This window comes from Bombina bombina, chromosome 1 (assembly GCF_027579735.1).
Source record: "Bombina bombina isolate aBomBom1 chromosome 1, aBomBom1.pri, whole genome shotgun sequence".
Taxonomy (NCBI): domain Eukaryota; kingdom Metazoa; phylum Chordata; class Amphibia; order Anura; family Bombinatoridae; genus Bombina; species Bombina bombina.
In genome coordinates, this window is record NC_069499.1 from 1146216413 (window position 1) to 1146230419 (window position 14007).

At 41.1% G+C, this 14007-nt stretch overlaps 1 protein-coding gene across 2 annotated transcripts in view; it reads right to left on the bottom strand.

The window, feature by feature from the left end:
• The window catches only part of PLEKHH3 (pleckstrin homology, MyTH4 and FERM domain containing H3), a 183521-nt gene that overhangs the window by 92817 nt on the left and 76697 nt on the right, over positions 1-14007 (bottom strand). For both annotated transcript variants that reach the window (XM_053699361.1, XM_053699366.1), the window contains one exon: positions 5993-6081. In XM_053699361.1, the coding sequence (XP_053555336.1) occupies positions 5993-6081 (89 nt within the window). The remainder of the gene's footprint in view (positions 1-5992; positions 6082-14007) is intronic.

Below are 14007 nucleotides of genomic sequence, written 5' to 3' on the forward strand. Positions count from 1 at the left end.
ACAGAAGCCTCGTTCTTGAAGGCCCATGTGGAAGCCACAGCCCTAGTGGAATGAGCTGTGATTCTTTCGGGAGGCTGCCGTCCGGCAGTCTCGTAAGCCAATCTGATGATGCTTTTAATCCAAAAAGAGGAGAGGTAGAAGTTGCTTTTTGACCTCTCCTTTTACCAGAATAAACAACAAACAAGGAAGATGTTTGTCTAAAATCCTTTGTAGCATCTAAATAGAATTTTAGAGCGCGAACAACATCCAAATTGTGCAACAAACGTTCCTTCTTTGAAACTGGTTTCGGACACAGAGAAGGTACGATAATCTCCTGGTTAATGTTTTTGTTAGAAACAACTTTTGGAAGAAAACCAGGTTTAGCCCCCCCCCCCCCCCCCCCCCCCCCCCCCCCCCCCCCCCCCCCCCCCCCCCCCCCCCTACGTAAAACCACCTTATCTGCATGGAACACCAGATAAGGAGGAGAACACTGCAGAGCAGATAATTCTGAACTCTTCTAGCAGAAGAAATTGCAACTAAAAACAAAACTTTCCAAGATAATAACTTAATATCAACGGAATGTAAGGGTTCAAACGGAACCCCCTGAAGAACTGAAAGAACTAAGTTGAGACTCCAAGGAGGAGTCAAAGGTTTGTAAACAGGCTTGATTCTAACCAGAGCCTGAACAAAGGCTTGAACATCTGGCACAGCTGCCAGCTTTTTGTGAAGTAACACGACAAGGCAGAAATCTGTCCCTTCAGGGAACTTGCAGATAATCCTTTTTCCAATCCTTCTTGAAGGAAGGATAGAATCCTAGGAATCTTAACCTTGTCCCAAGGGAATCCTTTAGATTCACACCAACAGATATATTTTTTCCAAATTTTGTGGTAAATCTTTCTAGTTACAGGCTTTCTGGCCTGAACAAGAGTATCGATAACAGAATCTGAGAATCCTCGCTTCGATAAAATCAAGCGTTCAATCTCCAAGCAGTCAGCTGGAGTGAAACCAGATTCGGATGTTCGAACGGACCCTGAACAAGAAGGTCTCGTCTCAAAGGTAGCTTCCAAGGTGGAGCCGATGACATATTCACCAGATCTGCATACCAAGTCCTGCGTGGCCACGCAGGAGCTATCAAGATCACCGACGCCCTCTCCTGATTGATCCTGGCTCCCAGCCTGGGGATGAGAGGAAATGGCGGGAACACATAAGCTAGTTTGAAGGTCCAAGGTGCTACTAGTGCATCCACTAGAGCCGCCTTGGGATCCCTGGATCTGGACCCGTAGCAAGGAACTTTGAAGTTCTGACGAGAGGCCATCAGATCCATGTCTGGAATGCCCCACAGTGAGTGACTTGGGCAAAGATTTCCGGATGGAGTTCCCACTCCCCCGGATGCAATGTCTGACGACTCAGAAAATCCGCTTCCCAATTTTCCACTCCTGGGATGTGGATAGCAGACAGGTGGCAGGAGTGAGACTCCGCCCAAGAATGATTTTGGTCACTTCTTCCATCGCTAGGGAACTCCTTGTTCCCCCCTGATGGTTGATGTACGCAACAGTCGTCATGTTGTCTGATTGAAACCGTATGAACTTGGTCCTCGCTAGCTGGGCCAGCCTTGAGAGCATTGAATATCGCTCTCAGTTCCAGAATATTTATCGGTAGAAGAGATTCTTCCCGAGACCAAAGACCCTGAGCTTTCAGGGATCCCCAGACCGCGCCCCAGCCATCAGACTGGCGTCGGTCGTGACAATGACCCACTCTGGTCTGCGGAACATCATCCCTTGTGACAGGTTGTCCAGGGACAGCCACCAACGGAGTGAGTCTCTGGTCCTCTGATTTACTTGTATCTTCGGAGACAAGTCTGTATAGTCCCCATTCCACTGACTGAGCATGCACAGTTGTAATGGTCTTAGATGAATGCGCGCAAAAGGAACTATGTCCATGCCGAACCATCAACCCGATCACTTCCATGCACTGAGCTATGGAAGGAAGAGGAACGGAATGAAGTATCCGACAAGAGTCCAGAAGCTTTGTTTTTCTGGCCTCTGTTAGAAATCCTCATTTCTAAGGAGTCTATAATTGTTCCCAAGAAGGGAACCCTTGTTGACGGGATAGAGAACTCTTTTCCACGTTCACTTTCCAGCCGTGAGATCTGAGAAAGGCCAGGACAATGTCCGTGTGAGCCTTTGCTTGAGGAAGGGACGACGCTTGAATCAGAATGTCGTCCAGTAAGGTACTACTGCAATGCCCCTTGGTCTTAGCACCGCTAGAAGGGACCCTAGTACCTTTGTGAAAATCCTTGGAGCAGTGGCTAATCCGAAAGGAAGCGCCACGAACTGGTAATGTTTGTCCAGGAATGCAAACCTTAGGAACCGATGATGTTCCTTGTGGATAGGAATATGTAGATACGCATCCTTTAAATCCACCGTGGTCATGAATTGACCTTCCTGGATCCAATTTGAGAGCATTGATTCTGTCCATAATCTCCTCATAAGGAGGAGAGTCACTATCGAGCACCTTAAGCAGTTCATCAAACCAGAAATATGCGGCAGTAGTGACAGGGACAATGCATGAAATGGGTTGTAGAAGGTAACCCTGCTGAACAAACATCTTTTTAAGCAAACCTTCTAATTTTTTATCCATAGGATCTTTGAAAGCACAACTATCCTCTATGGGAATAGTGGTGCGTTTGTTTAAAGTAGAAACCGCTCCCTCGACCTTGGGGACTGACTGCCATAAGTCCTTTCTGGGGTCGACCATAGGAAACAATTTTTTAAATATGGGGGGAGGGACGAAAGGAATACCGGGCCTTTCCCATTCTTTATTAACAATGTCCGCCACCCGCTTGGGTATAGGAAAAGCTTCTGGGAGCCCCGGCACCTCTAGGAACTTGTCCATTTTACATAGTTTCTCTGGGATGACTAAATTTTCACAATCATCCAGAGTGGATAATACCTCCTTAAGCAAAATGCGGAGATGTTCCAATTTAAATTTAAATGTAATCACATCAGATTCAGCCTGCTGAGAAATGTTCCCTAAATCAGTAATTTCTCCCTCAGACAAAACCTCCCTGGCCCCCTCAGATTGGGTTAGGGGCCCTTCAGAGATATTAATATCAGCGTCGTCATGCTCTTCAGTAACTAAAACAGAGCAGCCACGCTTACGCTGACAAGGGTTCATTTTGGCTAAAATGTTTTTGACAGAATTATCCATTACAGCCGTTAATTGTTGCATAGTAAGGAGTATTGGCGCGCTAGATGTACTAGGGGCCTCCTGAGTGGGCAAGACTCGTGTAGACGAAGGAGGGAATGATGCAGTACCATGCTTACTCCCCTCACTTGAGGAATCATCTTGGGCATCATTGTCATTATCACATAAATCACATTTATTTAAATGAATAGGAATTCTGGCTTCCCCACATTCAGAACACAGTCTATCTGGTAGTTCAGACATGTTAAACAGGCATAAACTTGATCAGAAAGTACAAAAAACGTTTTAAAATAAAACCGTTACTGTCACTTTAAATTTTAAACTGAACACACTTTATTACTGCAATTGCGAAAAAACATGAAGGAATTGTTCAAAATTCACCAAATTTTCACCACAGCGTCTTAAAGCCTTGAAAATATTGCACACCAATTTTGGAAGCTTTAACCCTTAAAATAACGGAACCGGAGCCGTTTTAAGCTTTAAACCCCTTTACAGTCCCTGGTATCTGCTTTGCTGAGACCCAACCAAACCCAAAGGGGAATACGATACCAAATGACGCCTTCAGAAGTCTTTTATAAGTATCAGAGCTCCTCTCACATGCGACTGCATGCCATGCCTCTCAAAAATAAAATCTAACATAAGAATAGTCATAAAAAATAAAAATAAAATAAGATTTAATATTAAAAATACTAAAATCTGTGATCACAAAATCGATGCTGGCATCTAAAATATACACTTTAACTCAATGCATAGAATAGTACAATTTAACTCAATGCTTACAAATAAACTTAATGCATAAATAAGCTAAATGTAAAAAATGTAACCTATTGTAAACAATGTTAAACAACGTAACTTGATATTGATAAATTGTAGCGAACTACAAAGGATACATTTGTGTATTTAGATCTTAACGGTTGACACCAGTCCCAGTTATTATTAAGGATTCCGCAAAGTGTCCTTATAATTTGTGTAAGGTTTGGCTAGTGTAAAAAGGTTTCAACCTTATTTCAATATCCGCTTCCAGGATCCGTCTTTCGAGCTGTACAACAGGCTGGTCTGTGGTTTTACAGACAATTGTTATGGATTGTCCGTTCTGTCTGAATGAAGTTCCGGGTTACAAAGTCAGCTGTAATCCACAACGTAGCACTGTTGCCGTAACACATCAGTGCTACGTTGTGGATTCTCACTTAGAGGCTGACAGGGCTACTTAAAACTCCAGTCCCATTGCGAAGAGTACTACCCTCCATAAGAGACTACTCCGAATCTTCCGACACTTCTCTGCCAACCTCCTGTGATGAAAAGCAAAGAATGACTGGGGGGATGAGGGGAGTTGGGGGAGGTATTTAGGCCTTTGGTTGGGGGGTCTTTGCCTCCTTCTGGTGGCCAGGTTCTTAAATCCCACAAGTAATGAATGAAGCAGTGGACTCTCCTCCCATCAAGATGGAAATTTTGATGATAAAGTGCCCGTTTTTTTAAAAAAAATTAATTCATCAAAATTTACATTTCACCCGTGTTGTGAAAATACTTACCTTTTAATCCTGATAGCCGCTCCAGCTTCCTCCGGTCGTCGCAAGCCTCTTCCTATGTCATAAATAACGGATCGGTCATCCTCCAATCACAGCTTCAACCCCGGGGGAATCAGTGTCTGATGCAACGCCGTGATTGGAGGAAGCCGGATTCCTCATTTTAGACCCAGGAAGAGGCTTTGCGATGGGCGGAGGAAGCGATGAAGCGGCTGTCAGGATTAAAAGGTAAGTATTTTCACAACACAAGTGAAATGTAAATTTTGATGAATTAAAGTAACCCTGTTTTTAATTGAATTTTTTTAAAAATGGGCACTTTATCATCAAAATTTACATTCACTTTAAGTGTGGCATTTTAGTTCTCGCTGTAAACATTTTTACACATTAGGGATTACCTAGCAATGCATTTAAATTGTGACTAGAACAATTTTTGCAACATAATTGCAAACATGCTTCCAGTAAACCTTTTCACTGTGACAATAGCTTACAACCTAATGTTACCAGTACTTGCAGCATACAAAACTGAGAAATACTTGTGCAGTAACCCATGGCTGTAGGTGTCATCACTAAAGTAGTAATACATGTTACTAACAGCAATTTTATAAAAATGTTATTGATTAAAGGGCCATAATACCCAAATGTTTAAACACTTGAAAGTGATGCAGCATAGCTGTAAAAAGCTGATTAGAAAATATCACCTGAACATCTCTATGTAAAAAAGAAAGATATTTTACCTCAAAAGTTCCTCAGTAGCCACCTCCCATTGTAAAGGATTTCTAAGCAGCATATTAGTATGTCTGTCCCGGGACAACTGAAAGGATGAGCTTCGTGCACTCTCATATTATTTCACCAATCAGGTAAAGGAAGCTTACTATGAAATCTCATGAGAGTTAAGTCAAATCTCATGAGATCACAGTAAGAGTTCATGACCTCAGCACTGCTGATGCTGATTGGCTGCTGTTCATTTCTTCATTTTTTTAATTTTTTTACCTGCAGCTGGGAGCAGCTGAGTATAACTTTTTACACAGAACTTACTCTGGTGAGCTGAGGAAATTGTGAGGTAAAATATCTTCCTTTTTTACATAGAGATACTCAGGTGATATTTTCCTGTCAGCTTTTTACAGTTATACTGCATCAGTTTCAAGTGATTTAGCATATGAGTATTATGTCCCTTTAAATTTGAAATGAAATGTTTTGCATCTTTGCCAGCTTTATAGTACATTTTATAAAATGCAGAAGAGAAGACCTTTACTTTTAATGACACCCAGTATTTATTTATTTACCTTTCACAATGACATCTTGATCATCCTTGCACATGACCTTGTCAGTCTGCATTATCAGGCTATGTTTTTCTTCGGAGGAATGTAGCAACCTAAAATGATAAGAGACAGAAACTTTTAGCCAGGGGGCTAAACTTTCAGCCAGGAGTCAACCCGTATGTATGTACTCCAGAGTATCCTTATCTTGCTTGCACAAACACTCTGGTCAGTAAGAGGCAGCTGGATGCAGCAATAAGAGGTTGTCACTACAGCATTCATGTTATCCAAGGAACAGCATATAATCATTTTCCCATTCCATCCACATAGCCCACAAAATGTGTACCTTAAAAAGGACATGATGCCCAAAATGATTTAGATTAGAGCACACATTTTTAAACAGCTTTCCATTTTACTCCTGTTATCAGCTTTTGTGCTTTCTTTTTGCTGAAGGAGCAGCAATGCATTACTGGGAGCTAGCTAAACACATTGGTAAAAGGTATATATGTGCAGCCACCAGTCAGCAGCCTAGTCCCAGATCCTGAGCCTTCCTAAGTATGCTTTTCAACAAAAGGATACCAATAGTACAAAGCAAATTACAAAACAAAAATACATTGGAAAGTAGTTTAACATTGTATGCTCTATCTAAATCATTTTGCGTATCATGTCCTTTTAAAACACATCATCCCCCTTTTACCTTACTAAAATATTCTTCTTTAGTTTTCCTTAATATCCCCAGAAAAACACATACATAATGTTAAGCATTAGACAATGTGCTTTCAGTTGTGAGGACCTTTAAATTAAGTGTATAGCAGTTTTAAAACTTCAGATTATTAATGTCATTCTTATTAAAGAGGCATCAAACTAACTTTAATGTTTGCATAGTATATATCAGCAATTAAGTACTACATTGCAAACTAAGGGCCAGATTATGAATGGCGCATTAATAGTTACGCGTAAGAGATAAGGGGCATATTGCGGGTGTTTTAGTGCGTTGGGTTTTCCGCTCGTATTACAAGTTGAAAGTAAATGCGATCTCTTGAGCACAATTAAAGTTAACGTGCGTCGCGGTAGCGTGACCTCAGAGCTCTGGTTAACAAAAAAGTCTCACGAAACACATCAAAAATACATTACAAAGTACAGTTACACCCATAATAACAATTATTAATAAAAATTATTTTTAAAACAATTGCAATAAAAAGTTATAAAAGCTCAGATATGAGATCTCAGGTGTTAGAGAAATAAAAGCAGGCAAAGGGTTTTAACACAGAGATACATACATATACATGTCTAAATGTGTGTGTGTATATATATATATATATATATATATATATATATATATGTGTGTGTGTGTGTAAATGTATTTATATGTGTATATATGTATTTACAAACATATATAAACATATAGATACATATGTACACATATATTGACATATATATAAGTGCTTTGGAGCCCTTCATAGTTAAAGGGACAGTCTACACCTTAGTCATCTTAAAGTCTTACCTTAGATTAAGCTGCAAATAGCATCCTACACCCCCTTCTATATCATGCAGCAGGAACAGTAAAAAAGTTATTTTAAAATGACTATTGTTTCTGGCCAGTTTAAAAATGGCTGCCAAGCTCAGCCCACTGATGACCTCACAATCTGGGCTGCATCTAGGGACTCTGCTGAATAGCATTGACATTCTGCTGAATCCAACTAGTGAACCTTTTGTGATTGGAAGCAATATGCAGCCCAGATCATTATGTCATCAGTGGGCGGAACTCGGCAGCCATTTCAAACTGGCTAGAAACACAACATTTTAAAATAACTTTTTTATTGTTCCTTCTGCATGATATGGAAAGGGTGCAGGAGGATATTTGCAGCTTAATCTAAGGTAAGACTTTAAGATGACTAAGGTGTAGACGGTCCCTTTAAGTAGATGAAAACCTGTAAAATCATATTTATGCAATATTCATATTTAATAAAGTGTTATACTGTGGATTTACTGTAAATAGTTTGCATTCCAATGTTCTGCACATAGCAGAATATGTTTGTAAATACATATTCCTATATATATCTGTATATATCTATAAACATATATTTTACCAAAAAGACATCAGATATTTGTAGAAATATGTATTTATGAATAAATATAACATATTATTCTATGTGCAGAACATTGGAATGCAAAATATTCATATTTTCATGCTGGGTTAGCGCACTTGAGAATATGCGATCATGTTTACGTAGGAGTAGGGTGTTAGGGTTTTTTTCCCACTTTTTTTTGCTTCATTGACTTCTACGGGGGAAGAGGTTATTAGACACTGATATTCTAAGTTCAGCTTTTTATGTGTGTCGGGTTAGGGCACAAGCGAAAACAGTTTACTTTCAACTCATAATACGAGTGCAACCCGATGCACGCAATAAGCTTCCTTCTAGAGCAGTTAACGCTCCAGCGGGAGTGTTATATAGTGCTCCACTTGTAATCTAGCCCTAAATATTTTAAAAGCAGTTAAACTAGTACTTTTTAGCAAAATGCGCAATTTACTAGTCTAGAAAGATATCACTTGAAAAGTCTCTAAAATATTCATTATGTTATCACTTCTCCTATGTCTAATGAAGCACAGATAAAAATTAGCTCTACGTTGATCAAACAATCACTGGCTAGGCATCTGAATTATATTCTTCAACCTCTAGTGGTTATTGGGAACACACAATTTTCAAAGTCAAATGACAGAAAATTGGGCAAAATAAATAATACAAAGTATTTTCACTAAACCTGAAAAAAACATATTAAAGAAATTTTAATTTAAAGGGACACTAAAGTCAAACTTAAAAATGTGTGATTCAGATAGAGCATTTCATTGTAAGAGACTTTCCCATGTATTTGTAATGTTAAAGTGTTTACAGCATTTTATATGTACACTTTGTGATGAACCAGCTCCTATTGAGCATGTGCAAGGGTTTAGCGTGTATATACGTATATGAGCCTGTGATTGGCTGATGGCTGTCACATGATACAGGGGGAGTCAAATTGATGTAATTTTTTAAATTTGTCAGAAAAAAATATACTCATTTAAAATTTAGAGTGCTATTGCATTGTATTTTTACTATGCACTTGTTTATTATGAAATGGTACCGTATTTAAAATGTCCTTTAAGCTTTATGTTTCTTTAAAAATAACAACCAACTTTGCTGATAAATTACTGCACTACTTATCCAGGGTCCCCAACCATCCTGCCTATTACAGGACTTACAAGATATAAGAGCTCTGCTGAACAGAATTGGTGTTTTGCATGTTAGGGAGTGTGGGACAACCACAATTTTTACAGAAAACCAAGGGGTATTAATATCCCTTATTTTTTTTCTCTCCAGGAAATTGGTTTATATTTATTATAAAACTTAAACATGATGGAAGAATCTCAAAATACGGCAGTCTCTTCCTCAACTTAATCATACCATACAGTAATAATGTTAAATATCCCTTTAAAATTCATCATGGGAAATCTTCAACTGCTGGCTTCTAAGAGGTTGTAAAACCCAGCTGAGGGAAATATGACAATGAGCCAGGATTTTTTAACCACCTGAAGGAAGGGTGGGAAACCACAAAAGGAACGAGGCTGAGCCAGCAACTCTACCAGACAGTCAGCTGAAGGGCACAGTGATAGGGAGCCAGATACCCAGGAGCACAGAGGGAGTGCAAGCTAAGTGCTCTGAAGGAGGCTGTAATTATGCTGCTGACTCACAGACAGTAAAAAGGTACAAAAAAAACAAAGACCCGGGGGAGAACATTAAGAATATGGGAAAATTATAAATTAGATTGTTGGACAGATATATGAGAATAAGGGGAGTGAAGGGAACAGAAAACAAGAGGTGTAGGCAGAAAAAATTGAATGTGATGCAAAATAAAATAACAGGGAGAATGAGAAATATTATCTAGTGTAATCCACCTGCACTCACACTGCAAACTTGAAAATAAAAATAGTTGTATTAAAAGGACATTAAACACTAAGGGCTAGATTACAAGTGGAGCACTAATTTATTGTGCAACCATAAATGGTCAAATTTGCCCATTTGCGCACTGAGAGCGTGATATATAACCAGCCATTACAAGGGGCGCTTATAAAATTAACCTGAGATCAGATCTCTCTTTAATTTTATAAATGTGCCCCAAATGCCCCCAAAATACAGTGTAGTGTATTTTATATTAAAAAAAATTGTAGCATTTTTATTTTTTAATAAAATAACTGCACCACGCAGTTTTTGGGGGCTTAAGTTGGCGGGTGTGGGGTTTAAAAAAAAACGGCACTGAAAAACATAAATTATGCTTACCAGATAATTTAATTTCCTTCTATACAGGGAGAGTTCACGGCATCATTCCTTACTTATGGGAAATACTGAACCTGGCCACCAGGAGGAGGCAAAGACACCCCAGCCAAAGGCTTAAATACCTCTCCCACTTCCCCCATCCCCCAGTCATTCTGCCGAGGGAACAAGGAACAGTAGGAGAAATATCAGGGTATAAATGGTGCCAGAAGAAAAAAGGTTCACATTGCAAGGCAGCAATCTCAGATACTTAAGAACAAGATTTAGACTCCAAGGAGGAGCCTTAGATCTTAACACCGGTCTAATCCTAGTCAGAGCCTTAACAAAGGACTGTACATCTGGAAGCTCCGAGAGCCTTTTGTGCAGTAAAACAGACAGGGACGAAATCTGTCCCCTCAGGGAACTGGCAAAAAGGCCCTTCTCCAGTCCATCCTGGAGAAACGACAGGATCCTGGCAACCTTAACTTTATGCCAGGAAAATCCACGCTCTTCACAAAAGAATAAGTAGGTTCTGTACACTTTATGATAGATGCGACGAGTAACCAGTTTACGAGCTTGAATGAGAGTATCAATAACTCTCTCAGAAAAACCTCTCTTGGCTAGAACTCCACGCAGTCAGCCTCCGAGAATCAAAATTTTGATGAACAAAAGGACCTTGTTCCAGCAGATCTCTGCAACAAGGTAACTTCCACGGAGGAGATGATGACATTCCCACCAGATCCGTGAACCACATCCTTTGCGGCCACGATGGAGCAATTAGTACCACTGATGCCCGCTCCTGCTTGGTGCGAGCCACTACACAAGGAAGAAGTGGTAACGGCGGAAAAACTAAATTAGACTGAACCTCCAAGGCACTGCTAATGCATCTATTAGCTCCGCCTGAGGATCCCTGGACCTCGACACATGTCTGGGTAGCTTGGTATTGAGATGTGACGCCATGAGATCTATCTCCAGCGTCCCCCACCTGTTGCATATCTCCGCAAACACTTCGGGATGGAGAGACCATTCCCCGGATGAAAAGATTGTCTGCTGAGAAAATCCGCTTCCCAGTTGTCCACACCCGGAATGTGGATCGCTGACAGCGAACAGCTGTGGGCCTCCGCCCACTCAGGAATTCAAGATACTTCTCTCATCGCTGGGGGGAGCTTCTCGTTCCACCCTGATGGTTGATGTAAGCCACCAAGATTATATTGTCTGATTGGAATCTGATAAACTGGGAAGAACCCAGAAGGGGCCAAGCCTTCAGAGAATTGAAGATTGCCCGAAGTTCCAGAATGTTGATCGGGAGGGAGCATTCCTCCTGAGTCCACAGACCCTGTGCCTTCTTGGCACCCCAAACAGCTCCCTATCCTGATAGACTTGTGTCCGTAGTCACAATCTCCCAGGATGGTCTTAAAGGGACACTCAAGTCAAAATTAAACTAAATGATTCAGATACAGCATGCAATTTTAAACAACTTTCCAAATTACTTCCATTAACAAAATGTGCACAGTCTTTTTATATTTATACCTTTTGAGTCACCAACTCTTACTGAGCATGTGCAAGAATTCAAAGCAGATACGTATATGCATTTGTGATTGGCTGATTACTGTCACATGATACAGGGGGAGTGGAAATAGACACAACTTTGCAATTTATTTAACAAAAATCTACTACTGATTTGAAGCTAAGTGCTATTGCATTGTCTTCTTATCATGAATTTGTTGATTATGCAAATCTACAGTGTTGACTGGTCCTTTAAGAAGGATGTCCCTCGGACAGATGATCTGGACAGAGCCACCAAGAGAGCGATTCTCTCAACCGGTTGTCCAGTTGTCCGAATGATCGCCGATCCACTGCCTCAGCATGCACAGTTGCAACGGTCTGAGACGGAACCTGGCAAAATGAATAATGTCCATACTGGACACCATTAGACCAATCACCTCCATACACTGAGCCACAGAGGGCCTTAAGGAGGTCCGGAGGGCAAGACATGCTGAAGCTAGCTTGTAACATCTCTGGTCTGTTAGAAATATCCTCATGGATATGGAGTCTATTATAGTACCCAGGAATTCCACCCTGGTGCTTGGAATAAGAGAACTATTTTATAGGTTTATCTTCCATCCATGGGATCGAAGAAGAGAGAGAAGAGATTCCGAATGGCCCTCCACCAGACGAAAAGATGGTGATTGTACCAGAATGTCGTCCAAGTAGGGAGCTACTGCTATACCCCGGGTTATGGCAACGGCTAGAAGAGCCCCTAGAACCTTCGTAAAAATTCTTGGAGCAGTAGCTAGTACAAACGGAAGTGCAATGAACTGGAAGTGCTGGACCAGAAACGCAAACCTATGGAACTGGAAGTGATCCTTGTGGATTGGAACGTGAAGGTACCCATCCTTCAGATCTATAGTGGTCATGAACTGTCCTTCCTGAACTAAGGGATGGATGGACCTTATCTTCTCCATCTTGAACAAGGGGACATTTAGAAATTTGTTTAAGCACTTTAGGTCCAGAAGCGGGGCAGAAAGTTCCCTCCTTCTTTGGGATCATGAAAAAGGTTTGAATAGTATCCCAAACCTCTTTCTGCGATAGGTACCGGGACAATGACACCAGATCCAGCACACACCCCAGAAAGGCTTCCCTCTTTTCTGGTCTTAAAGGAAGGCTTGAGAGGATAAATCTGCCCTTGTGTAGATGAGACTTGAAACCTATCTTGTATCCCTGAGCTATGACCTCCAGGACCCAAGGATCCTGCACGTCCCTGAACCAAGCATCTGAAAAGAGCGACAGTCTGCACCCTACACGATCCAGCACCGGGGGATGCCACTTCATGCCGTCTCGGTGGGCTTCTTGCTCGGCTTGTATTTATTCCAGGTACTATTGGTTTGCTCGGGCTTAGTGGAGGATTGCTGTTGTTGGAATTTATCAGAACGAAAGGAATGAAAATTAGAAACTTGTCCCTATGACTTGTTCTTTTTATCTTGCGGTAGGAAGGCACCCTTGCCCCCCGTAACCGTGGAGATAATGGAGTCCAGGCCTGGATCAAATAAGATGTTTCCCATAAAGGGGAGGGAAAGAAGTCTGGACTTAGAAGTCATATCTGCAGACCAGGACTTCAGCCAGAGCATCCGATGGGCCTGAACCGAAAAGCCAGAAGCCTTACCATTTAGGCGAATAAACTGCATGTTTGCCTCACAGTTAAAAGAATTAGCAATTCTCAAGGCTTTAATTCTTTCTTGGATAACGTTGAGGGGACCCTCCACCTCGATCAATTCCGATAAGGAGTCGCACCAGTAGGTAGCTGCTTCAGCAACTGAGGCAACGGCCACTGCCGGTTTAAATAAATATCCCGTATGTTGAAACATCTTTCTTAGAAGAGTTTCCATCTTCTTATCCATTGGCTCTCTGAATGACGAGCTATCCTCAAGCGGGATAGTAGTACGTTTGGCAAGCGTGGAGATAGCGCCATCCATGTTAGGGACGGAACCCCACAACTCCAATTGAGAGTCCGGGACCGGGAATAATTTTTTAAAAGAAGACAAAGGGGAAAAGGAAGATCCAATCCTGTCCCATTCGTTCTTAATAATGTTTGCCATCTTTACAGGCACAGGAATAGTTAAAGGCACTACCCTGTCCTCGTAAACTCTGTCTAATTTAGGAATCAAGATTCATCAGGCAGCTTGGTCTCCGGAACCTCTAATGTAGACAGGACTTCCTTTAGAAGAAAACACGAGTATTCAATTTTAAATCTAA